The sequence below is a fragment of the Kogia breviceps genome, chromosome 10, assembly GCF_026419965.1.
Source record: "Kogia breviceps isolate mKogBre1 chromosome 10, mKogBre1 haplotype 1, whole genome shotgun sequence".
NCBI lineage: Eukaryota > Metazoa > Chordata > Mammalia > Artiodactyla > Physeteridae > Kogia > Kogia breviceps.
The window spans coordinates 52510034-52537576 of NC_081319.1; the positions used below are offsets into that span (position 1 = coordinate 52510034).

Below are 27543 nucleotides of genomic sequence, written 5' to 3' on the forward strand. Positions count from 1 at the left end.
CGGGAAGATCCCACATGCCGCGGAGTGGCTGGGCCCGTGAGCCATGGCCGCTGAGCCTGCGCGCCTGGAGCCTGTGCTCCGCAACGGGAGAGGCCACAACAGTGAGAGGCCTGCGTACCACAAAAAAAAAAAAAAAAAAAAAAAAAAAAAAAGTTGTGATTAACAGATACACCCTCATATATATAAAATAGATAATCAAGAAGGACCTACTGTGTAGCACGGGGAACTCTACTCAACACTCTGTAATAACCTATATGGGAAAAAGATCCAAAAAAGGATAGCTCTATATGTTTGTATAACTGAATCAAGTTGCTGTACACCTAAAACAAACACAACATTGTAAATCAACTATAGTCCATATAAAGGAAAAATTCAATTAAAAAAAAAAAGTAGTACCTGCCATATTTCCCAAAGGTCTTGGTAACCATAGCTGGGGTCACATCCCTGAAGCCTAAGGAGGCTTGGGTCCCAAGGCTGCACTCTCGTGGGGCTGAGGGAGCTGGGGAGGATATGCCATCAAATGAGCCCCCCTTGGACCTGTAGTGCCGGGTCTCTGGATGAGACTGCCATCTCCAGATCCAGGTGGGCCTTTCCAAAGCTAAGCCAAGCCTAGTGCACCCAAGAAAGGGTGGACCTCTGGTCTGGAGAAGCTCTGAAAAGTCACCTGGTCTCCACGTCTCCTGGTGGTGGGGTTCCCACCTCCATCCTCCTTCCTTAGAGTCACCCCACCTATGGACGACAGCGCCCTCAGTGCAGCGGTTTTGCTGGGGCTGGGATTTCTCCGTGGGGTGAAGGGTAAGGGGGAAGAAGGAACGAGACACAAGTCCTTGGGCCTTTCTTCTGGCACACTCCGCTCTCCTTGACAACCCAGGAACATGATTTTCCTTAGGTTCCGGTTACCCAAGTATCCAAGTTGGGCACGAAGAAATGCTGCCGCCTTGTGGCCGTTTCCCATAACAACAACTTTAAAACCGCGGCTTATGGGCACTTCCTAGTCACAAGGCCTGTGGGGTTGGAAATGACACCCGTCCTCAAGAAACGTCCTGGGGTAGGTGATTGAAAAAGAATTCAAAACAGGGCCAAGAGGATTCAAGAGGCCAATTTCAAGACGTAAATTTTACTCACACTGTTTACCTGTAATCCAGAAAGCAAAGATTTCTTGGGGGGCAGCAAGAAAAGCTGAAAGTTTTGGTTTTTTATCCATTATGTCTTTGCCACAGTTTCTGATATTCTGGTTGGTTTTTAGAGTTAGTCGGGATTTCAGAGGATTGACCAGTGAGCTTCCAGGGCCTGGAAGTGTCCAGAACACCTCTAAACTCCAGTGTTCTCGCATGTTCCCAATGAACCAAGCCTTCTTAGTGGCTGGATGATCCATGTTTCAATGTCCATTCACGGGGTAGTTTAGTGAAGTGTCAGCACAGCTTCTCATGAAAATGAAAGAAAAACACGGGCTATATTTTCTTCCAACAGAACATCTATAAACTGAATCCAAGATCAGCAATGTGTTGATAAGAGTTGAAACTGGGTGATGGGCACCCTAGTGTTCATTACACCAACCGCTCCAACATATGTTGTTGGTTTTTCTTAATTACCTTTTTTAAAAAAATTAGTTTATTTATTTATTTATTTTTGGCTGTGTTGGGTCTTCTCTGCTGCACACACTCTTTTTCTACTTGAGGCCAACAGGGGGCTACTTTTCGTTGAGGTGCGCAGGCTTCTCACTGCAGTGGTTTCTCTTGTTGCGGAGCGTGGGCTCTAGGCGTGTGGGCTTCAGTAGTTGTGGCACGCCGGTTCTGTAGTCGTGGCTCGTGGGCTCTAGAGCGCAGGCTCAGTAGTTGTGTTGCCCAGGCTTAGTTGCTCCGCGGCATGTGGGATCTTCCCGGACCAGGGCTTGAACCCATGTCCCCTGCATTGGCAGGCGGATTCTTATCCACTGTGCCACCAGGGAAGCCCCCAATATATGTTTTTAAATTTCCAGAAGTTAAATAAAACATGTACATAATTTTTTTATAATTCTCATTAAAACAGGGTCCTTCCACGTGTGGCTGAATATAAGCCTACAGTTAACACTGGGGTTGGGGGAGAGCAGGGAGGGGGATGGAGATGGGCTGTTCGCTTTTGATGTTTCTCTGTACATCTCTGAGATGTTTGGTTCACTGCAATAAGCTTCTCTTATAAGTCTTTTCGAAAAAAAGCACTTACATTAAATCAGCTATAGAAAAGAGGGCTCTTCATAAGCAAAGACACTGCCTAGTGGAAAACTGTCCCCTCCACACTAGAATGTGGTCAATAAATATTTGCTGGCACCATGCTGGGAGCTCAGTGCTGCCTCATAGGAAAGCATGTTCACACATTATATAGAACTAGACTCTGTCCTCTATGCTAAATAATCCTTTATACCAGATAGCTCACACTGGGGTGATAGTGGCAAATAAAATCTCATCCTTCCCTCCACAAAAGGGGACTTCTGGGAAGGACACCTGTTAAAAACACACCTCAACCTCCTCTTGATCTCAGAAATGTCCCAACCAAGGAACATTTCAGGACATTTCATTGTATCCTTAGATGAGGTTCAGGCTGCTCTAAGATCAGGTTCACTGCTGAGAGAGGCCAGTTACCTTCCTCAGAAAAACATGGTATAAATGTCAGTATCAGAGACTTTTCAGGAACAAAGAAGCCATCTTGATTAACAGCAAAAGTTTAAATATTTTTAATTTAAAAACTAAAAAGAGAGAGAGGGGGAGAGAAGGAAAATATTTTTCTTTTCTTTTTTTCCCTTTTTTAACCTTCAGCAGGCAAGGCCTTCAGTGTGTCCTGGAGAGGAGATGAGATGGGATTAAAAGGTAGGCAGGTTAGGTGGCTGCTGAGGCAGAGGGAACCCAACAAAGAACAGGATGGACACAGCGGGGAAGGGGGGCTGTGGCAGACAAGGTCACCTGACACTCCTCCAGGACATCCCTGAGTTCCCAAGACCAGCCGCCCCTGAGTTTGAAGGGCAGCCTTGCGGAAGCTAGCCAGACACCTGCCAGTGGACCCAGACATTTCATCAGGAGGGTCGTGTTGTTGCTACTGCAAATGACCCTAGTAACGTCCCGTGCTTGTCACTGAACTGCCAAGGTACACACTGCTCACACGAGTGGCACCCAGCAATCTTGGCTACGGGGAGAGGGGGGAAAGCCAGGAAATTCAGGCTCTGAAGTCTGAACTCCAAGTTCCTTTCTTTCTCCCATGTGTCCCCTTTGTCCACCTGGAAGGTTCTGATTGATAAACTCCAATTTCAGGCCAAGGCAGGACCAACTGCAATGACATTCTAAGAGTCTGAAAAGTAAAGCCAATGATGTGGAAGAAGGGAAATAATGATTTTTTTTAAAAAAAGAAAAAAGGGACTTGCCTGGTGGTCCATTGGTTAGGACTCCGTGCCTCCACTGCAAGGGGGCATGGGTTCGATCCCTGGTCGGGGAACTAAGATCCCGCATGCCACGCAGAGCAGCCAAAACAACAACAACAACCAAGAAAACAGTTTATATAGAGTTTGCCATGTGCCAGTGTGTGAATTTCCTAAGCATTCCACGTCTATCAACTCATTTAATCCGCACAACAATCTTAGGAGGTTAGTACTCTCTACAGATGTGGAAGCTAAGTCGTAGTACCTTGCTCAGATCTCCTAGAAAATGATTACTTACATTTATAATAAGCAAACTGCAAATAATGATACATGGTAGCCACAAATTTCTCGACTGGATATCCTCCTATAACTGGGGTGAGGTTCTCTTCACACTGTATTTTGCATTCCAGAACTTCCACATAATGATCTGAAAGAACACACAAATTTTCAGGCAGTGTATCCATTATTTTCTTAATGCCACTTCTGCCCCACTGCCCCAAAAGATCAAGGTAAAAGGTAAAAATGATAAAATGATAAAAGTAAAATATTCACAACACTTATGATAAAGGGCTAAAATCTTTCATGCACAAAGTTTTCCAAATCAATAAGAAAAAGACAAATGTCCACTATAAAAATAGCCAAAAGGATGTTAATAGAAATTATGAAAAGGGCTAATAAACATTGTGAAAAGATCTTAACCACATTTGAAATTAAGAAATACAATTCAACCTAAAATAATGTAAGCTATTACATTGGCAAAATGTTTAAAATTTGATGATGTCCAGTGACAGGAAGAGAATAGTGAGACTCATGCTCTCATGTTCTGTTGGTAGGAGCAAAATAGGAACAAATGTTTTGGAGTACAATTTGGCAAAATTTATCAAAAGTTAAAATACAGATATTCTCGGTAATTCCCTGGCGGTCCAGTGGTTAGGACTCTGCGCTTCCACTGCAGGGGACACAGGTTCGATCCCTTGTCAGGCAACTAGATCCCATATGCATGCCGCAACTAAGAGTTCTCATGCCACAACTAAAGATCCTGAGTGCCGCAACTAAGACCTGGTGCAGCCAAATAAATAAATAAAATAAAATAAAATAAATTCTTAAAAATACCTAAATATAGTCGCATAGAAAGATGTCAAAGACTACATTTCCCAGCCTCCTTTGCAGTTAGGTTGGGGCCATGTGACTAAGTGAGCCTTGAAATGTGGACAGTAACAACTGGTGAATACTACTTCTGGGGCTGGTCCCTAACAACGTCCCAGGTGACCCTCGGCCCCTCCGTTTTCTCCTTTCACGCAGCCAGAAGCGAAAGACTCCAGCATGATGATACACATTTTGCAAGCAAGACTGTGGAGGAACAGGTACTCTCCTACATTGCCGGTAGGAATGCAAAATGGTACCTTAAAATACCAAATAATTTATGTAAACCTTTACTCTGAACTATCAATCCCACTGATGTTGACTTTGCAAACACACTTCCATACTTAGCAAACAACAACCCACTAAAATTCCCCATTGCAGTATTAGATGTAATAGCAAAAGATTGGAACAGCCCAAATATCAGATAGTTGAATAAACTGTAGTACATTACTCCCCCAACCCTCAGTGGAGCACTTGGCAGTAGTAAAAAGAATGACACAATCCCTACACACTAGTTAGGATATATTGTTAAGTGGAAAAAGCATAAAATACAATAGTGTTTAACGTATGGTACCTATTCTGTATGAAAGAAGCAGACACAAAAATAAAGGGAAAGTAGTTTTTTTTTTTCTTTTTCTTTTTTTTTTGGCCGCATTGTGCAGCATGTGGGATCTTAGTTCCCCAACCAGAGATCAAATCCCCGCCCAGTGCAGTGGAAGCATGAAGTCTTAACCACTAGACCACCAGGGAAATCCCTAGGGAAAGTAGTTTTATATTCACACCTTTATAGAAAAAAATGATTCAGGCAAGAATTCTCAACAGTGTGCTAAATCAGTGGGGTAGGGTGGGGAGGGGGGCAGAGCTTGATGGACAGCAAGTTGTCCTAGTCTGGAAGCACCTGTCCACAAATTATTAATTTAAAAAGGAAAAACAGTAATTATATCGTGGAGAAACTGGAAAGCACCTCAACCAAATGTTTAAAACTTAATGTCACCACTTCCCCGGTGGTCCAGTGGTAAAAAATCTGCCTTCCAATGCAGGGGACGCGGGTTTGATCCCTGGTCAGGGAAGTAAGATCCCACATGCTGTGGGGCAACTAAGCCTGTGCGCCACAACTACTGAGCTCACGCACCTCAACGAGAGAGCCCGTGTGTTGCAACTACTGAGCCCACACGCTCTAGAGCCCAGGTGCCACAACTAGAGAGAGAAAACCCGCACACCACAGCTAGAGAGAAGCCCAAGTGCCACAACGAAGAGCCCGCTCCACGACAAAAGATAAGCATTCCTCAACAAAGATCCCGTGTGCTACAACTAAGACCTGATGCCGCCAAAACAAAAAAGAAATATGACAAATAAATAGGAAATGTGATCCTGGACAAGATCTTGAACCAGGGAAAAAAGTTGCTAGAAAGGACGTTATCGTGACAATTGACAAAATTGGAATATGGACTGTAGATTGGATAAAAGTATTGTATTGATGTTGGGACTTCCCTGGCAGTCCAGTGGTTAGGACTCTGAGCTTCCACTGCAGGGTGCCCGGGTTCGATCCCTGGTCGGAGAACTAAGATCCCACATGCCGTATGGCCAAAAAAATGTATTGTATCGATGTTAAGTTGCCTGAATTTAATAACTATCCTGTGGATATGTAGAGATTATTGTTCTTAGGAAATACGCTGAAGGATTATGGGGTAAAGCGTCGTGATGTCCTCAACCTACTCTCAAAATGTCCTGAAATAAAAATAACTATATACACACACATACAGAGAGAATGATAGTAAATGTGCACAAGGTCAAAAATTGGTGAATCTGGGTAAGGAGTATGTGAGAGCTCTTTGTACTACTTTTGGAACTTCTCTACAGCTTTGAAATTACAGTTGACCCTTGAACAACACGGTTTGAACTGCATAGGTCCACTTACATGCAGATTTTTTTCAATAGTAAATACTACTGTACCATACGATTCTCGGTTGGTTGAATCCCTGGATGTAGAACCACGAATTCGGAGGAATTATGGATACAGAAGAACAAAGGACATGGTGGACAAACTATTAAGTCATACTCGGATCTTCAACAGCACTGAGGGTCAGTGCCCCTCACAGGTTTAGTTGCCCTGCGGCATGTGGGATCTCAGTTCCCTGACCGGGGATCGAACCCGCATCCCCTGCATTGGAAGGTGGATTCTTAACCACTGGACCACCAGGGAAGTCCTGGTGACATTAATTTTTAAGCATTTGGTTAAGGTGCTTTCCAGTGTTCAAGGGTCAACTGTATTTTAAAATAAAACTAAAAAAAATCCCTAAATATCTATCTATCTAAGTTATATCAAAGAAACAAATAGGACTTCCCTGGTGGCGCAGTGGTTGAGAATCCGCCTGCCGATGCAGGGGACACGGGTTCGTGCCCCAGTCCGGGAAGATCCCACATGACGCGGAGCGGCTGGGCCCATGAGCCGTGGCCACTGAGCCTGCACGTCCGGAGCCTGTGCCCCGCAACGGGAGAGGCCACAGCAGTGAGAAGTGAGAAGCCCGCGTACCGCAAAAAAAAAAAAAAGAAAAAGAAACAAATAAAGAAAGGTTACCTTTGGGGGTGAGTGAGATGAATAGGAGAGATGTGGATGGAAGCAAGACTTCTCTGAGTTTGTGACTTTTTTTTTTTTTAATTACCTTTATTCAAGTCAGTTTCTGTGTGTGTGTGTGTGTGTGTGTGTGTGTGTGTGTGTGTGTGTGTGTGGTACACGGGCCTCTCACTGTTGTGGCCTCTCCCGTTGCGGAGCACAGGCTCAGCGGCCATGGCTCACGGGCCCAGCCGCTTCGCGGCATGTGGGATCTTCCCGGACCGGGGCACGAACCCGTGTCCCCTGCATCGGCAGGCAGACTCCCAACCACTGCGCCACCAGGGAAGCCCTGAGTGTGACTTTTTAAAATACTTTTCACTCAAACATGAATATTCTATATATTCAAAAAAAAAACACTAAACAATAAAAAGGAAAAATCAAGTAAGCCTCCAGATTGAAAACACATGAAAATAAACCTAGATGTATATCCAATTGGTACCACAAAGAGAAAAGAACAGATCACAGTAACTGAATATTCTTAGTGGGATACAGTGTAAGGCAGCACAGTCTAATAGAAATACAATGTGAGCCACATATATAATTGTTAATTTTCTAGTGCAACATTAAAAAAAAACAACTAAAAAGAAACAAGTGACATTAATATTAATAACATTTTTTTAACCCAGAAATGTCCAAAATATTATCATTTCAACATGTAATCAATATAAAAAATTATTCATGAGATATTAATTATCCTTTTTTTGGTACTAATTCTGCAAAATACAGTATCTACATTATACTCAGAGCACATCTCAGATTGGACCAGTCACCATTCAAGTTTTCAGTAGCCACGATCAGCTGGTGGCTACCATGCTGGACAGCACAGATCTAAGGACTAAAAGAACTTCAAAGACATCGCAAATGTCACTCAGAAGTTTTATTGTTAATATTTATATTGGTATGATACATTTGAGACCATATTATGTTCATTGTAAGTAAAGCAAATAAATAAATATTCTACATTATACAGAAGTAAGATTTTCACTGTAAGAAAAAAGTATACAAATAAAAAGTGAAAGAGGGAATTCCCCAGTGGTTCAGTGGTTAGGACTCCTCACTTTCACTGCCGAGGGCGAGGGTTCAATCCCTGGTCAGGGAACTAAGATTCCCCAAGCTGCATGGAGGGGTTAAAAAAAAAAAGGGCTTAAAAAAAAACTACAGAGGACAGAGGACTACAGGATACAACCAGCAAAATCCAGACTGTGGGAATCTCTATAGGACAAACAACACAGTTTCTGCAATAACAAGGAGAAAAAAAAGAAATGGTGGGAGGATTTATAGATTAAGAGATTGAAAAGATAACCAGGGGCTTCCCTGGTGGCATAGTGGTTAAGAATTCGCCTGCCAATGCAGGGGAAATGGGTTCGAGCTCTGGTCCAGGAAGATCCCACATGCCACGGAGCAACTGAGCCTGTGCGCCACAACTACTGAGCCTGTGCTCCAGAGCCTGCGAGCCACAACTACTGAAGCCCACATGCGTGAGCCCATGCTCCTCAGCAAGAGGAGCCACTGCAATGAGAAGCCCGTGCACTGCAACAAAGAGTAGCCCCCGCTCATCACAACTAGAGAAAGCCCACGCAAAGCAACGAAGACCCAAAACAGCCAAAAATAAATAAATAAACAATAATTTTTTAAAAATTAAAAAAATAAAAGATAACCAATTTGCTAGAATAGGGATGAACCTTGAGGACATTATGCTAAGTGAAATAGGCCAGTCATAACAGGACTAATACTGTATGATTCTGCTTATATGTGGTACCCAGAGTAATCAAATTCATAGAGACAGAAAGAACGGTGGTTGCTAGGGACTGGGAAGAAGGATGGGGAGTTAGTGTTTAATGAGTACAGAGTTTCAGTTTGGGAAGATGAAAAAGTTCTGGGGATGGATGGTGGTGATGGCTGCACAACAATGTGAATATACTTACTGCCATGGAACTGTACACTAACACACGGTTAAAATAATAAAGTTTTGTTCAAAATAAAAATTTAAGAAGATAACCAAATGCATGTGTGGAACTTATTTTGAACATGATTCAAACCACTAAATTGGGAATTCCCTGGCAGTCCAGTGGTTAGGACTCCACACTTTGACTTCTGGGGGCCCGGGTTCAATCCCTGGTCGGGTAACTAAGATCCCACAAGTTGCGCAGTGGGGCCAAAAAGAAAAAAAAAAAAAAGAAAGAAAAAAAACCCAGCAAATTGTAAATTTAAGGAACACACATTTATGACATTTCTGAGATGACTGGGACACTGGATATTTGATGCTGAGATCAAGGAACTGTTGTTAAAATTCTTTTAGGTGTAATGGTTCAGTGGTTGAAAAAAAAAAGAGTTCTTATCTTTTAGAGGTACCTACTGAAACATTACAAATGAAGTGATACAACATCTGGGATTTGCTTCAAAATAACATGAGGGACTTCCCTGGTGGTCCAGTGGTTAAGACTCCAAGCTCTAGGGCTTCCCTGGTGGTGCAGTGGTTGAGAGTCCACCTGCTGATGCAGGGGACACGGGTTCGTGCCCCGGTCCGGGAAGATCCCATATGCCGCAGAGCGGCTGGGCCCGTGAGCCATGGCCGCTGAGGCTGCGCGTCTGGAGCCTGTGCTCCGCAACGGGAGAGACCACAACAGTGAGAGGCCCGCGTACCGCACACACACACAAAAAAAGATGCCGAGCTCCTGATGCAGGTGCCCCGGATTCGATCTCTGGTCAGGGAACTAAATCCCACATGCTGCAGCGAAGATCCTGCGTGCCACAACTAAGACCTGGCACAGCCAAATAAATAAACAAATTTTTTTAAAATAATAATAATAACATGAGAGGTAAGTGGGTGGGAATTAGATGACACCCAGTTGACCCTGAGTTGACAATAGTGAAGCTGCATCATGGCAACATGGGGTTTCTTTACACTCTTCTATTTTTTGTATATGCTTGAAATTTTCCACAATAAAGTTTTGTTAAGAAAAATAAAGGTACTCTGTGGAAAAAGAGATCCATGAGCAAAACAGTGATTAAAAAACAAAAACAAAAACCAACCTGGATTCAATAACTGTAAAAGAGCTGCCTACCCCAGGGTTTCTGGGAGCCATTAACCATCACAAGGCACACAGACTCCAAGAGGCAGACGGTGCTCAGGCCAATCTCAGACCTATCTGACCTGGGTCCCCTTCCTGCAAGGTGCAGTTTGAGGATCCGTGTTCCCAAACCACTTAGGGACATCTCTTGGCCATTTCCCATTCTCTGGAGCATTGCTGCCCACTACTGGTTAAGGAGAAACCCTAGGGCTATTTATGTGTTTTCAATTTTTTTTGGCTGCACCGTGAGGCATGTGGGAATCTTAGTTTCCCAACCAGGGATCCAAGCCATGACCCCTGCAGTGGAAGCACAGAGTCTTAACCACTGGACTGCCAGGGAAGTCCTCAATTTTCTTCATTCTTTTCTGTGTTTTCTAAACGTCCTATAATAAGCATGAATTATTTTATAGTCAGAAAATTTTTTTCCCAAAAGTTATCTTAGTGATGACTAATTAGAGGTTCATTATACTCTTCATTTTACCTTGATGTGTGCTGAAAAATTGCATTAATCAAAGTTATCTCCCTAAGGTGAGGCATGAGTTGCTTTGGGGCCCATTTTTATTTTTCCAAAAGCCTGTGGGAATCTGTAATCATGTAGGGCTGATGAGGCAGACCTTCTCTGCTGGCCTGTATCTAGACACCATACTTACTGTTTCTCCAGAAGCTCCCGCCAAATCAGAGGCTGATCCATACATGTGTCAGCCACACCAGTTACCCTCTCTTACTTAAGCTCAAAAGTTCCTCAGAGGCCACTCAAGTACCTAGAAGGCATGTAGAACCCACAGGGGCAGCTATGCCGTTTATGTCGAGGACACAACCCACCACTAACCTGCTATGGAAAGATAGAAATCCTTGAAGTCCTTGATCTCCCGGGAGCCCTCACAGGAAGCGAGACACTCATAAAAGGCCTTGAAGAAGTCAGGAAGGGCCAGCTCCATGTCCGTGATGCATGTCCTCCAGTTCTCACTGTTGTATCCCCGCACAGCTCGGATGAATAGGCTCTGGAATCATCAGAAAGTCTACAAATAGTAAATGATGGAGAGGGTGTGGAGAAAAGGGAATCCTCCTACGCTGTCGGTGGGAATGTAAATTTGTACAGCCACTATGGAGAACAGTAATGAGCTTCCTCAAAAAACTAAAACTAGAGCTACCATATGACCCAGCAACCCCACTCCTGGGCATATATCCAGAGAAAACTCTAATTCAAAAAGATACATGCACTCCTATGTTCATAGCAGCACTATTTACAATAGCCAAGACATGGAAGCAACCTAAGTGTCCATCAACAGGTTGCATGGATAAAGAAGATGGAATATTACTCAGCCATAAAAAAGAGTGAAATAATGCCATTTGCAGCAACATAGATGGACCTAGAGATTATCATACTAAGTGAAGTAAGCCAGACAGAGAAAGACAAATACCAAATGGTATCACTTATATGTGGAATCTAAAAAATAATGCAAATGAACTTGTATACAAAACAGAAATAGACTCACAAAGTAGGAAAACAAACTTACGGTTATCAAAAGGGAAAGGGGTAGGGGAGGGATAAACTGGGAATTTGGGATTAACAGATACACACTACTATATATAAAGTAGATAAACAACAAGGACCTACTGTATAGCACAGGGAACTATATTCAATAGCTTGTAATAACCTATAATAGAAAAGAATCTGAAAAATAATACATATATATATTCTATGTGTAATTGAATCACTCTGCTATACACCTGAAACACTGTAAATCCACTATACTTCAATTAAAAACAAACAAACAAACAACAAGCAGGCTCTGAAAAGCAGAGAGAAGCCAAGGAAGGTCCAGACATGAAGGGAGAGAGATCTGTCCTCCTGAAAGGAATCAGACCATCGTCAAGGTCTACTATCATTAGCTCTGGAGAAATCATGTTCACTCTTAATTATAAACAGGAAACCAATCAGTAACTTACCTATATCTAGATTTTTCTACCCTGTTCACAAGGGTACACTTATTTTGTTTAATTCAAAAACTAGCAGGCGCAATCCACCAGAGGGCAGACAGCAAAAGCAAGAACTACAATCCTGCAGCCTGCAGAACGAAAACCACATTCACAGAAAGATAGACAAAATGAAAAGGCAGAGGACTATGTACCAGATGAAGGAACAAGATAACACCTCAGAAAAACAATTAAATGAAGTGGAGATAGGTAACATTCCAGAAAAAGAATTCAGAATAATAATAGTGAAGATGACCCAGGACCTCGGAAAAAGAATGGAGACAAAGATCAAGATGTAAGAAATGTTTAACAAAAACCTAGAAGAATTAAAGAACAAACAAACAGAGGTGAACAATAAAATAACTGAAATGAAAAATACACCAGAAGGAATCAATAGCAGAATAACTGAGGCAGAAGAACGGATAAGTGACCTGGAAGACAGAATGGTGCAATTCGCTGCTGCAGAACAGAATAAAGAAAAAAGAATGAAAAGAAATAAAGACAGCCTAAGAGACCTCTGGGACAACATTAAACGCAACAACATTCACATTATAGGGATCCCAGAAGGAGAAGAGAGAGAGAAAGGACCTGAGAAAATGTTTGAAGAGATTAGAGTCAAAAAATTCCCTAACATGGGAAAGGAAATAGCCACCCAAGTCCAGAAAGCTCAGAGAGTCCCAGGCAGGATAAACCCAGGGAGAAACACACCAAGACACAAGGTAACAAAACTGACAAAAGGTAAAGACAAAGAAAAATTATTAAAGGCAACAAGTGAAAATGACAAATAACATTCAAGGAAACTCCCATAAGGTTAACAGCTGATTTCTCTGCAGAAACTCTACAAGCCAGAAGGGAGTGACACAATATATTTAAAGTGATGAAAGGGAAGAACCTACAACCAAGATTACTCTACCCAGCAAGGATCTCATTCAGATTCGATGGAGAAATCAAAAGTTTTACAGACAAGCAAAAGCTAAGAGAATTCAGCACCACCAAACCAGCTCTACAACAAATGCTAAACAAACTTTTCTAAGTGGGAAACACAAGAGAAGAAAAGGACCTATGAAAACAAACCCAAAACAATTAAGAAAATGGTAATAGGAACATACATATTGATAATTACCTTAAATGTGAATGGATTAAATGCTCTAATCAAAAGACACAGGCTTGCTGAATGGATACAAAAACAAGACCCATATATATGCTGTCTACAAGAGACCCACTTCAGACCTAAGGACACATACAGACTGAAAGTGAGGGGATGGAAAACGATATTCCATGCAAATGGAAATCAAAAGAAAGCTGGAGTAGCAATACTCATATCAGATAAAATAGACTTTAAAATAAAGAATGTTACAAGAGACAAAGAAGAACACTACATAATGATCAAGGGATCAATCCAATAAGAAGATATAACAATTATAAATATATATGCGCCCAACATAGGAGCACCTCAATACATAAAGCAAATGCTAACAGCTATAAAAGAGGAAATCGACAGTAACACAGTAATTGTGGGGGACTTTAACACCTCACTTACACCAGTGGACAGATCATCTGGAGAGAAAATTAATAAGGAAACACAAGCTTTAAATGACAGAATAGACCAGATAGATTTAATTGATATTTATAGGACATTCCATCTGAAAACAGCAGATTACACTTTCTTCTCAAGTGCACACAGGACATTCTCCAGGATAGATCACATCTTGGGTCACACATCAAGCCTTGGTAAATTTAAGAAAATTGAAATCATTTCAAGCATCTTTTCCAACCACAATGCTATGAGATGAGATATAAATTACAGGGGAAAAAAATGTAAAAAATACAAACACATGGAGGCTAAACAGTATGTTACTAAATAACCAAGAGATCACCGAAGAAATCAAAGAGGAAATCAAAAAATACCTAGAGACAAATGACAATGAAAACGCAATGATCTAAAACCTATGGGATGTTTCTAGCAATACAATCCTACCTTAAGAAACATGAAAAATCTCAAATAAACAATCTAACCTTACACCTAAAGGAACTAGAGAAAGAAGAACAAACAAAACGCAAAGTTAGTTGAAGGAAAGAAATCATAAAGATCAGAGCAGAAATAAATGAAATAGAAACAAAAAAAACAATAGCAAAGATCAATAAAACTAAAAGCTGGTTCTTTCAGAAGATAAATGAGATTGATAAACCTTTAGCCAGACTCATCAAGAAAAAGAGGGAGAGGACTCAAATCAATAAAATTAGAAATGAAAAAGGAGAAGTTACAGTGGGCACCGTAGAAATACAAAGCATCATAAGAGACTACTACAAGCAACTCTATGCCAATAAAATAGACAAGCTGGAAGAAATGGACAAATTCTTAGAAAGATATAACCTTCCAAGACTGAACCAGGAAGAAATAGAAAATATGAACAGACCAATCACAAGTAATGAAATTGAAATTGTGATTAAAAATCTTTAAACAAACAAAAGTCCAGGACCAGGTGGCTTCACAGGTAAATTCTATCAAACATTTAGAGAAGAGCTAACACCCCATCCTTCTCAAACTCTTCCAAATAATTGCAGAGGAAGGAACACTCCCAAACTCATTCCACGAGGCCACCATCACCCTGATACAAAAACCAGACGAAGATACTACAAAAAAAGAAAATTACAGACCAATATCACTGATGAATATAGATGCAAAAATCCTCAACAAAATACTAGCAGACAGAATCCAACAGCACATTAAAAGGATCAAACCATGATCAAGTGAGATTTATCTCAGGGATGCAAGGATTCTTCAATATATGCAAATCAATCAATGTGATACACCATATCCACAAACTGAAGGAGAAAAACCATATGATCATCTCAATAGATGCAGAAAAAGCTTTCGACAAAATTCAACACCCATTTATGATAAAAACTCTCCAGAAAGTGGGCATAGAGGGAACCTACCTCAACATAATAAAGGCTGTATACAACAAACCCATAGCAAACATAATTCTCAATGGTGAAAAACTGAAAGCAATTTCCTCTAAGATCAGGAACAAGACAAGATGTCCACTCTCGCCACTATCATTCAACATAGTTTTGGAAGTCCTAGCCACAGCAATCAGAGAAGAAAAGAAATAAAAGGAATACAAATTGGAAAAGAAGAAGTAAAACTGTCACTCTTTGCAGATGACATGATACTATACATAGAGAATCCTAAAGATGCCACCAGAAAACTACTAGAGCTAATCAATGAATCTGGTAAAGTTGCAGGATACAAAATTAATGCATAGAAGTCTCTTGCATTCCTATACACTAGTGATGAAAAATCAGAAAGAGAAACTAAGGGAACAATCCCATTTACCACTGCAACAAAAAGAATAAAATACCTAGGAATAAACCTACCTAAAGAGGTAAAACACCTGTACTCAGAAAACTATAAGACACTGATGAAAGAAATCAAAGATGACACAAACAGATGGAGAGATATACCATGTTCTCTCTTTCGTTCAGATTATTTTCAAATCACTATTTAGTATTGTGTGTCTTATCTTAATTAAAAAAAAAAAAAGTAAGAGGCACTTGATAATAAAATCAAGTTTGAATAAAGGAAAAAGAGAAAACTCTAGTGACAGAAACCAGAGCAGTGGCTGCCAGGAGTCAGGGGGTAGGGCAAAGCCTGGACTGCACAGGGGTATGAGGGAACTTTTTAGGGAAGAAGAAAATATTCTACATCATGATTGTGGTGGTACCTTTGACAAAACTCATCGAATTACACACTTAAAATTAGTAAATAAGTTTTAAATAAATTATACCTCAGTAAAACTGATTCTAAAAATCGATTCAAGGAAAAAATAAAGCTTAAGTGTCAGATACCCATCCCCCTAACAGTGAAGTATGAACTAGGAGTTCCACACATCAGTACAAGTTCCTGGGGAGGGCAGCCGTGTGCCAGATAGTGGAAACGTCAAGGAATTTCTGCTAACTGTTGCCTGGAGCAGGTAAAAGAAATAACTAGGGCTGAGGAAGCAGCCTGGTTTCACAAGCAATAAGTAGAGATCTTGGACGCATGCAGAAACCTGACAAATTGGAGGGGCCAAGACAGGCCTTGAAATACACATGGGGTTCTCCATTTGTAGTTTTGTTTTCAGTTGCTCTGGAATGGGGGTATTTGAGGGTCACCCCTGGGACCTGAAATTTTCACCCAACTTAAGGCCTCAGGTTAAGAAGGTGGGTCTCCTTATACCTCCTGGGCAGGCAGCATCCCCTGGAAACAAGACAGGCAGAGAGCTGAAGAGGCCTTGCCTGGAGACGGGTACAAGAGCAGCAACACCAGGCCACTGGCTCTGCAGAAATGGCAGGGTGGCAGCAGCAAGAAAGCCCTGCAGAGAGAGGAAGCCCCTGGGCACGGTGGGGACGGTGGGGAAGGGGGAGCCCGCCACACACAGCAGGACTCCAAAGAGGGCAAGAAGGGTGAAGCTGCTTGCAGTGAAGCACAGTGCACTGGCCTCATGCACTCCACTCTGCTCCCCAAACCCTACCCAAAAAATGACAGGGAAGAAAGTAAAAAGACTTCAATCCTTTTATGGGAGAACTGGAAAGGAGCAAGCAGCAGACGAGAGATTTCAACAACTTTTGGAAAGACAAAAAAAACGAATTATCAGAGAGAAGGGACCTCAGAACAGGTGAGCTATATACTCGTAGGCACCTGCAGGCACCAGGGACCACGGAGGCTGGCACAAGGCATGGGACAGAAAGCAGGGCTGAAAGTCTGAACAGAGCTGTTGGAACCCTCGGTTCCCCCACCAGCGCCCACCTGCTCACCTAAGGGACCACACCTTCCAAAGCCACTCCTTGCCAGAGACTGGTGGTCTATTCTAGAGACTCTACCCATAAAGGCTGAGGGGCCAGGGAGCAGGCATAGCAGAGCTGAGTCAAGGCATGGGCTGAAAACCAGGAAGCAGGTAAGGTCTCCGACTCAGCTGTGAGACCCCATCCCTCTCCCCAGACTGGCTCTCAGACACCAGTAGAGAAGCACAGACACCCCACCAGCCCTGCAGAAGGCTGGAGAATTCTTCCCTGGAATACTGAAGGGCTCCAGGAAAGAGACTTCACCCACTATGTTTGAGGGTCACCACCAGTGAAAAAGTGAGCTTGAAATCTGGTCCCACGATAGGAAACCCTGGAGTCAGACCTTAGGATCTAACGGCTCCCATAGGTACTTTCAACACATTCCTCTGTTTTCAACCCTGCCCACCCTCCACTGGGACCCACACCCCCAGAGCCCGAGCTCGACAGGGCCGGACAACAGTTAAGTGCTCAAAGGGCTTAGATTCTTCCTCTTCTTATTGTCCTCATTCATTCTCACCAGAATTCCCCCTCCTAGCGCTTCTATTTCCTTTCCAACTTAAGACATAAAGTTGTGTGTGTGTATTAATATATACGTTTTGGGCTTCCCTGGTGGCACAGTGGTTTAGAGTCCGCCTGCCGAAGCAGGGGACACAAGTTCGTGCCCCGGTCCAGGAGGATCCCACATGCCGTGGAGCGGCTGGGCCCGTGAGCCATGGCTGCTGAGCCTGCGTGTCCGGAGCCTGTGCTCCGCAACGGGAGAGGCCACAACAGTGAGAGGCCCGCGTACCGCAAAATAAATAAATAAATAAATAAATAAATAAAAATATATGTTTCCTAGCTTCATCAGAAATGGAGAATTATATTTCTGTTTCTCCTATTCTTGGTCATTTTCAGATGATTTCCAAGACATATCTTTATTCTACCATCACATGACCATATTTCTAAAATGTAGCATTTTTTTTAAAAGTGGCTTTAAAAATCATCATGGGGCTTCCCTGGTGGCACAGTGGTTGCGAGTCCGCCGCCAATGCGGGAGGCATGGGTTCATGCCCCGGTCCGGGAGGATCCCATGTGCCGCAGAGCGGCTAGGCCTGTGAGCCATGGCCGCTGAGACTGTGTGTCCGGAGCCTGTGCTCCGCAACGGGAGAGGCCACAGCAGTGAGAGGCCCGCGTACCGCAAAAAGAAAAAAAAAAATCATCATGGAAAGTAAAATTGCATTCTTAAATGGATCAACTAGGTGTTAAAAGGCAATCATTTCTATTGTCATAATATTCATTAAATGTCATCAAAAATCACTAGCGGTCCTTTGATGTCAATAGATGTTCACTGAGATACGCTTCTTTGACAACTCGCATTGCAACTAACCACTGTGTAAAAATGCAAATATACCTCATACGACTTGGTTTCCAAGTCTTTAATGTAGTCCTCAGCATCGGGCAGGCTCTTGTAATAAGCCATGTTTCTCTTCATCATTTCATCATCAGGATGCTTCAGTAGAAAGGTGTGAGCAGCTGCAATGGCTTTTGGAAGATTATTTGCCTAAAGTACAAAGAAGAAAGAGAAAAGCTACTCAATGGGTGGTGAGCATGAACGTCTGTTCAGTCCTTCGGCAACTTTGTGTTTCTACACAATGTTGGAAGCTAAGGGTTCAGTGATTTCCAAGACCCAGCAAGACCTGGTCCAGCCACTCTGGAAGAGTGTTCATTCCCTGCAGGTGAGTAGATGGCCTTTGTGTGCCTGTCCCGATCTACACCCTGCAGTCTCCACCCTACCCTGCCCTGCCCAGGAGGCTGTCACAGCGGACTCCCTTGCCCCTAGCTTCCAGTGGGTTCATCAATGAGGAGCTCCAACAGGAGCCCAACAGGAACCCAGCAGGAGATTGAAGGAAGGGAAGAGAATAAGGCTGGGCTGTTAGTGTCCTGGTCCCTCCCTGCAAGGTCGCTCCCTTGACTGAAGGTCACAGCCCCTCTCAAAGGGGGTCTCTCCTTCCCATATCTCTCCTTATGGCTTCCAGCAATTGGTCTCTCCCTTGCCCCTTCTGGCCTGGGTGGGGGAGTGTCACACCTCACTGTCACTAGCCCTTGTAAATAACTGCTTTACTAAATGTTCCTCCAACTACCCAGTATGACTATATCACGTTTTCTGCCAGAACCTTGACAGATGTATCAATACTTTCCAGAGTCTCTCACAGAATCTCCGATTCACTGTTCTCAGTGATTCCCACCACCTCCTCACTTACTCATCCATTCACTCAGCAAATATTTGTTGCAAGCCTCCTACATGCCAGGCACTGTTCTATGAAATGGGTCTGTAACAATGAGCAAAACAGGGAAAGAATCCCTGCCTTTACGTACTGGACATGCAGGTGAGCCCTCCCTATTCCCGTAACCTTGATCAAGAGCCTCTTTTTTTTTTTTGGTGGGGGGACATGCCTCCTTATGACCCGTTTATTTCAAGTAATTGACCCAACCTGTACCAAACGGATTCATTTCCTCTCTCTCTCCTCTATCTATACATATAGATACACACACACACACACACACACACACACACACACACACACATCATATACATGGGTCTACAGGTGAATACATGCAGATAGACATGTTGACATGTAACTTTACTATTTCATGTATATATGTGTACTAATATATTTTATACACTATATAATATATAATGTAATGTATGTAATAAATTATAATTAAAATGTATATAATTATTTTTGTAAATAAGTTCATTTATATTTTTTTTCTTAGATTCTGCATATAAGCGATATCATATGATATTTCTCTTTGTTTGACTTACTTCACTCAGTATGACAATGTCTAGGTACATCCATATTGCTGCAAATGGCATTATTTCATTCTTTTTTATGGCTGAGTAATATTCCATTGTATATATGTTCCACATCTTCTTTATCCATTCATCCGTCGATGGACATTTAGGTTGCTTCCATGTCACAGCTATTGTAAACAATGCTGCAATGAACACTGAGGTGCATGCTTTTGGACTGTGTTTTTCTCCAGATACATGGCCAGGAGTGGGTTTGTTGGGTCATACAGTAGCTCTATTTTTGTTTTTTTAAGGAACCTCCATACTGTTCTCCACAGTGGCTGTACCAATTTACATTCCCACTAACAGTATAGGAGGGCTCCCTTCTCTCCACACCCTCTCCAACATTTATTGTTTGTAAATTTTTTGACGATAGCATCTTTTGTGTCATCCTGTGTTCTGTCTCCCTGCTTTTCACACCTCTTTGTGGTCTTAGCTAATGCGTCTGTCTCCCCCTCCAGACTCTGAGCCTTGAAGGACCCAGCAGTGTTATTCATGTCTGTGCTCCTGGTATCTGGCACAGTTTCTGGGACAAAGCAGGACTTGGTAAGTACCAGTGATTTGGATGTAACATCACCACTGCATAATATTTTCATGAAATTAATTTATGTTTCCCTCTATTTTCCCCTCTCTCTCTTCTCCCCATTAGGTGGTGGTCAGCTGATTCTGAGTTTCACTGCCTCATGGGAGGTAGCTGTCTGGTCAGGACACAGAAACACGACAAAAGCCCCTGTACTCTTTTTTTTTTTTTTTTTTTTTTTTTGTGGTACGCGGGCCTCTCACCGCTGTGGCCCCTCCCGCTGCGGAGCACAGGCTCCCGACGCACAGGCTCAGAGGCCATGGCCCACAGGCCCAGCCGCTCCGCGGCATGTGGGATCCTCCCGGACCCGGGCACGAACCCGTGTCTCCTGCATCGGCAGGCGGACTCTCAACCACTGCGCCACCAGGGAAGCCCGCCCCTGTACTCTTGAGAGAACTTGGCAAGTATGGGAAGAGGAGGACATCGGGAGAGGGAGCTGCGGGAAGAAGCTGACTGGCCTGGAAGAAGAAGAGGGAGGAAGAGGAATCCTCTAGGCCAGAAGGAAGTCCCCCTTGGGCTCTGCAGGGGCAGCAAGGTCTGTGGCCCTTGACCTTCAGGTTTGGCACCTGCAGGCAGAGCCCAGCAGAGCAGAAGTCCTTAGAGAGGAATGGGATGCTCTGGGGGCAGGAGGCTCAAGAGGTGGGCAGCCGAGGATAGGGACACCTCCCTGTGTGGACACGCGAGCAGCAAACAGAGGGCCCCCCGCGATGTCCTGGCTCCTCGGTCCCCTGGAATCACAGCACAACCTGGTTGCGGGGGAGGGGAGGAGGCCCCCGGATCTGGTGCACAGAGACTCCTTCAGGCAATCCAGAGGGACACTCGGGGGCAAGAGTTAGGGAACTCAGTTTGGAGAGAGAAAAATAAAGGGATACTTGGCACACTCTGGATTTCTGAGAATCAAAGGATAGCACATACCTGTGCAAAACTGCCCCAGCATGGGAGCCCAGTCATTTGGAGACAATGGCAGTGGTTGCCCTGGAGGAGTGATGGGTGGTGATAAGGACAGACTCCCAGAAGTCAGTGCTGATATTTGGGGAATGCCAGCTAGTGACCTGGAGTGTGACTGCCTTTTTTTTTTTTTTTTGGCTTTGGGATGCTTGTGAGATCTTAGCTCATGGACCAGGGATGGAACTCGGGACGGGGGTGGAAGGGGGATGGGGAAGCACAGAGTCTTAACCACTGGACCACCAGGGAATTCCCAGAACTGCCTTCGAAAGAGTTCTATAGATAGCTTTATACTCCTGTCTGGAAAAAGGCCAGTCTGGAAGCCAGAAGGAAGGGAAGAGAATGAATGCAGCCCTTTTTAAAGCATATGTCAATGAAATTAGATTCTCTGATTCTCAGAAGAGCACTTAGAAAGAGTGGCACAGCGTGGGATTTTTAAGGCCTCTCACTCAGGACCTGAGTTTTACAAAATGGAATCCCTTCCTGAAGGATGATTTTATTCATTTTTAAGTCCAGGTCTGTCAGCTGGAGCATGGAGCCACATCTTGACAGCTAAACCTCTGACAGACCCCAGGCAGGTTTTAGAGAATGAGAGGGTGGGGGAACCTACCCTGCCATGGGTTCCTGAGAGACAGCCACCTGCACGAGAGGCTCCCAGTCACCTGCCAAACCAGCCACCCCTCAACCAGGGGAGGACAGAGTCCAGGTCCAGGCAAAGAGGGGGTAAGCATGCCTGCAAGGCAGCCAGCTCTGTCGGCTCAGAGTTCAACAGCCATCAAGGATTTGATAAAGCGCTGGGGCCCACCTGTTCCTCGGCCTGTGGGGAAGATGAGCATTTCATGGAGATGGCAGCCACAGAGAGAACCCACAGCTCATGACTTGAACCTAAGTCAGGCTGGGGCCATGAAACCTACCGAGGTTTCAGATCCTGCTACAGCAGGAAGCACCATCCATCTCCAGTACCTGTCGCCAGCCGTGAGGTGCCAGGTAGAATGAATGTGCCTGTCACCAATTATTTCCTCTCTACCCAGAAACAGAGTTTGAAAATATAAACACCATTAAGGGAAAAAAAAAAAAAAATCAGCCATACAATATCATCATCCCAAATCACTTTTTCAGTGATTTTCAGTTGAAGCAATTAAGTGAAGGTTCTGGTTTATTTATAAAATTCTAAACTTCTCCCTGCCCTGTAAGTGATCTCAGAATACTAAGATGGATGGTATTATACTGACTTTTTTTTCTTTTGGCTGCACCCCACAGCTTGCAGGATCCTAGTTCCCTGACCTGGGATCGAACCCATGCCCCCTGCAGTGGAAGTGCGGAGCCTTAACCACTGAACCGCCAGGGAATTCCCTATACTGACTTTTAAGTAAGTGATTGTTACAAGACCTACAAAGGGTTTTGAGAGAAGCTATGAATTTCCTAACCTTTGAGGATGACAGGATGGAGGAAACCCCTGCCTTCTGGTCACATTGTAGCACTGCAGTACCCTCCTCCCTGCAGCATTTGTTTCAAAGTCATCTGTATATTAAAGAAATCAGAGCTTCCACTATTCTCCAGGTTTAAAAATAAAACGTTTTCCCCTTGATTATGTGACTCAAATTTGGCTCAGACTGTATTTGCCAAAAGTTCTACAGAAAAGAAAGAGAATTAAAACGAGTCCTTTTTAGCGTAAAAAATACTGCTTGTATGAGTCAGCCATCATTTCTGCATTTCATACATTCTGGAAATGTATTAACCTTATCCCCGTTCTATTTTAAAATTGTTTTCTTATTGCCAGGACAAATATTCACAAATCTGATACTTATATAAAACTGTAACCAGGAATAGAAATAACCCAGTTTTTCTCCTATTTAGGGTTTCTGCTATTTTATGGCTCATATGAATGCAACAGACACGCAGCTCCGTTTCAGGGAAATATGAAAAACAGATCTTGCAGCCCAAAGACTGAAAGCAAAGTTTAAAAAATCGTTTTCGTTTAGAGAAAGTAGAAACTGGATTTCGAGGGCTCTATTGGCAAAACCCGGTGAAGACCCACCAAGCTAAAACCTGTTTATCCAGTAACAGGGAATTCAGCCCCTCTTCAAACTTGTGGGTCCCCAGAGTAAGGACTTCAAGGATAGAGACTGCAATTTGTAGCTATTTTTAGCCAGCAATCACAGGCAGAATGTAAGCAGCCACAAAAAGGAGGAAGACAACTGTGTTACATTCTAGATGAAAGACAGCCACCCCAGAGCGCCAGCTCTGATGAATCACAGCGCTCAGCTTCTTCTCCTCCAGGCAGGCAAGTGTCCTTCCAAGGAGCCCTGCCCTTTCCTGGCCTTAATTTCCTGTTTAAAAGGGACTGGCCGGCTCCGCAGATCCTCTTCCGCCCTATTACTGAAAGGCACCACTCACTTGAGAAATGGTATTTTAATGGTATATGCCAAAAAACGAGTCTGTCTTCAAATAACACTGTGCTAGGCGTTCTATGTACGTTCTCCGCCTCAGAACAACCCTTCAAGAAAAGTCTTTTCATCTCTATTGAAGATGAAGAATAGGGGGAACAGGATATGAAGGCGTCCTTTGGCAGCGCGGGGTGGGAAAGAACTAACTCAAGAAAGAGCGGTGGGACGCGGCCCAGGACCGAGGGACGGAGCCTGGGCCTAGGGGCCGGGCCTAGACTTGGGGGCGGGGCGAGGCGAGGCGGACTTGCCTTGAAGTAGGCGAACTGCAGGAACTTGTAGGGTTCTCGGCGCTGGAAGTCGGCCAGCACTTCGCGGCTGGGCTGCGACTGGCGGAAAGCCGGCAGGCCCTGCTTGCAGCGCTTGAGGCAGTGCGCTCGGCGCAGCAGGCCCCCGAAGAGGCGCAGCTCCGGGTGGCGCGCGAGGCCGGCGGCGGGCTCAGGCTGCGGCGCCGCGCTGCAGTTGCGGTGACAGAAGGCCTCGCTGTCGCGTAGCAGGCGGTGCAGCCGCAGGCTGATCTCCAGATAGCCCACGCTCTCCGCCCAGTGCTCGCCGCTGTACTGGTCCAGCGCGTGCCGGTAGGCCGACTCGAGCGGCATCAGCTCGTCCCGAGGGAAGCTGCGGAAGCTGTAGCGCTCGTACTGGGCGCGCGCTGAGCGCAACGCGCAGCCAGCGAACAGCAGCGCCAGCAGCGCCGCGGCCGCCCGGCGCCCCGGCTCCATCGCTCCCGGCGGAAGGAAGGAAGGAAGGAAGGAGGGGTGCGAGAAGGAAAGGAAGGGGGAGGACTGAGCGACGCGGCGAGCCGAATGCTGGGGAGGCGGGGACGCCAGCCTCTGGCCCGCCCCGTCCGGCTGCCCCACCCCACCCAATCCGGGGGTCCGGACGAAGCTGCCCGCGCGGAGTGGGTGTCCTGGGGAGGGGCACTGCCCTCTAGTTCCTGCACGATCTAACTCGTGATCCCGGGCTCCACTGTTAGCTCCTTTATAAAGAGGGCGGTCTGCAAGCCAGACGCGGCCCTAATGGATCATAGATCAGCGCTGCTTACACTTTAGAATCTCTTAGAGGACTTGTGAAAACGCAGATTCCTGGACCGTGACCCCAGAGTTTTTCATTCAACAAGTCTGGTTGGGATATGGGTCTGAGGATCTGCGATTCTAACCAGCACCCTGGTGAGACTGATCTTGCGGGTCCACGGCCTACACTTTGATGGCACTGCGACGACCCTACATTTCAATGAGAAAGACAATGCATAAATAAAATTAATAAGGATGTCAGTGGCGCTTTGTAAACTATTAAGCTAATCAAGTTGAAGATGCACACACCTTATGACTGCCATTCTACTCCTCAGAATACGCTGGAGAGGGAATTCCCTGGCGGTCCAGTGGTTAGGACTCGGCGCTTTCACTAGTGAGGTTCAATCCCTCATCGTGCAACTAAGATCCCGGGAGCAGCACGGTGCGGCCAAAAATTTTTTTTAATTAAAAATAAATAAATAAACAAATAAAAGAATATGCTCGAGAAACTTGTATGTGTGCATCGAAAGATGCGGATAGAGGGGTTTCCCTGGTGGTCCAGTGGCTAAGACTCCACGCGCCCAATGCAGGGAGCCTGGGTTCCATCCCTGGTCAGGGAACTAGATCCCATATGCCGCGACTGAGAGTTAGCATGCTGCAACTTAAGATCCTGCACGCTGCAACGAAAATCCTGTGGGCCGCAACTAAGACCTGGTGCAGCCAAATAAATAAATATTTTTTAAAATAAATAAATAATTTACCGAAAAATTAAAAGGATAGTAGAAACAGTTCCTATATAGCCCTCAACCACATTCACAAATTGCTAAGTTATGCCACATTTCCTTTCTCTATATTTATCTGTTTTTTTCTGAATCATTTGAGAGTACATTGCATACATGAGGTCACTTACCCCTTAATCTTTTAGTATTGATATGTATGTTCTAAGAACTAAACTACAGACAATGATCAAATTCAGGAAACTTAGCATTGATGGAAGACTAATCTATATTCCCTATTCCTGTTTTGTCAACTGTCCTAATAATGTCTTTTACAGCACTTTATCCCCCTGGGCAGGATGCAGCCCAATATCCTGTGTTGAATCTAGCTGTCTCTTCTACTTAGTGTTCTGGAATCTGAACCTTCAGCTTTTCTTGTCATACCATTGACACTGTATAAGAATACAGGCCAAAACAACAACGAGATCCACTACACACCTATTAGAATGGCCCAAATTCAAAATACTGACAACACCAAATGCTGACAAAGAGTAGAACAACAGGAACTCTTCATTCATTGCTGGTGGGAATACAAAATGGTACACTCACTTTGGAAGACAGTTTGGCAGTTTCTTACCAAACTAAACATACTCTGCCATACCATGCAGCAATTACATTCATTGGTATTTACTGAAATAAATTGAAAACTTATGTCCACACAGAAACCTGCACACAAATATTTATAGCAGCTTTTTACATAATTGCCAAAACTTGGAAGGAAACAAGATGTCCTTCAATAGGCAAATGAATAAATAAACTGTGGTACATCCAGACAATGGAATATTACTCAGCACTAAAAATAAATGAGCTATCAAGCCGCAAAAAAGACATAGAGGAAACAAATACATTTTACTAACTAAAAGAAGCCAATATGGGCTTCCCTGGTGGCGCAGCGGTTGAGAGTCCACCTGCCGATGCAGGGGACATGGGTTCGTGCCCCGGTCCGGGAAGATCCCACATGCCACGGAGTGGCTGGGCCCGTGAGCCATGGCTGCTGAGCCCGCATGTCCGGAGCCTGTGCTCCGCAACAGGAGAGGCCACAACAGTGAGAGGCCCACGTACCACAAAAAAAAAAAAAAAAAAAAGAAGCCAATATAAAAAGGCTATATACTGTATGATTCCAACTATATGGCATTCTGGAAAAGGCAAAATTTTGAAGACAGTACAAGGATCAGTGGCTGCCAGGTGTTGGCGGGAGAGAGGGATTAACAGGCACAGCACAGAGGATTTTTAGGGCAGTGAGACTATTCCGTGTGATACTATAATGGTGGATAAATGTCATTATACATTTGTCAAAACCCACAGAATGTGAAATACCAAGAGTGAACCCTAATGTAAGCCATGGATTTTGGGTGATTATGATGTGTCAAAGTAGTCTCATTGGTTGTACTCAATATACCACTCTGGTATGGGATTCTGATAGCGGGGGAGGCTGTGTGTATGTAGTGGTGGGAGGTATGTGGAAAATCTCTGTACCTTTCATTCAGTCTTGATGCAAACCTAAAACTGCTTTAAAAATTAAAGTCTATTTTAAAAAAGAACACAGTCCAGTTATTTTATAAAAAGCCCTTCACTGGGGCTTCTCTGATGTTTCCTCATGATTAGATTCAGATTAAGATCTTTGGGCTAGAATACCATCCTTCTCGGCTGTCACAGGAGGAACACACTGTCTTACCTTATCACCTTATCGGTGACGTTCATTTTGATTACCTTGTTAAGGTCGTATCCATTTTCTCCACTTCATTTTCTTTCTTTTGTAATTAATAAGTGTTTGGGGGTATGATACAGCAGCACAGTTCCTAATAGCAGAAAGCAGAAATAACCTGTCTAAAAACAGAAGAGTGGATTTTTTTTAGAGAGAGAGAGAGAGAGGATGTGCACAGAGGAGAATATTTTACAGCAGAAGATAATGAAAGAATTACAGCTACACATAAC

General features: G+C 44.0%; 1 protein-coding gene across 1 annotated transcript in view; it reads right to left on the reverse strand.

Annotated features, from left to right (window-relative positions):
* Positions 1-24786, reverse strand: part of CRTAP (cartilage associated protein) — a 146427-nt gene extending 121641 nt beyond the window's left edge. Inside the window, exons 1-4 of the mRNA XM_059077394.2 lie at positions 24071-24786; positions 18408-18557; positions 11043-11214; positions 3684-3812 (exon numbers count right to left, since the gene is read on the reverse strand). Coding sequence (XP_058933377.1) covers positions 3684-3812; positions 11043-11214; positions 18408-18557; positions 24071-24541 — 922 coding nt within the window. The 5' untranslated portion in view covers positions 24542-24786. The remainder of the gene's footprint in view (positions 1-3683; positions 3813-11042; positions 11215-18407; positions 18558-24070) is intronic.
* Between the last annotated feature and the right edge of the window lie 2757 nt (positions 24787-27543).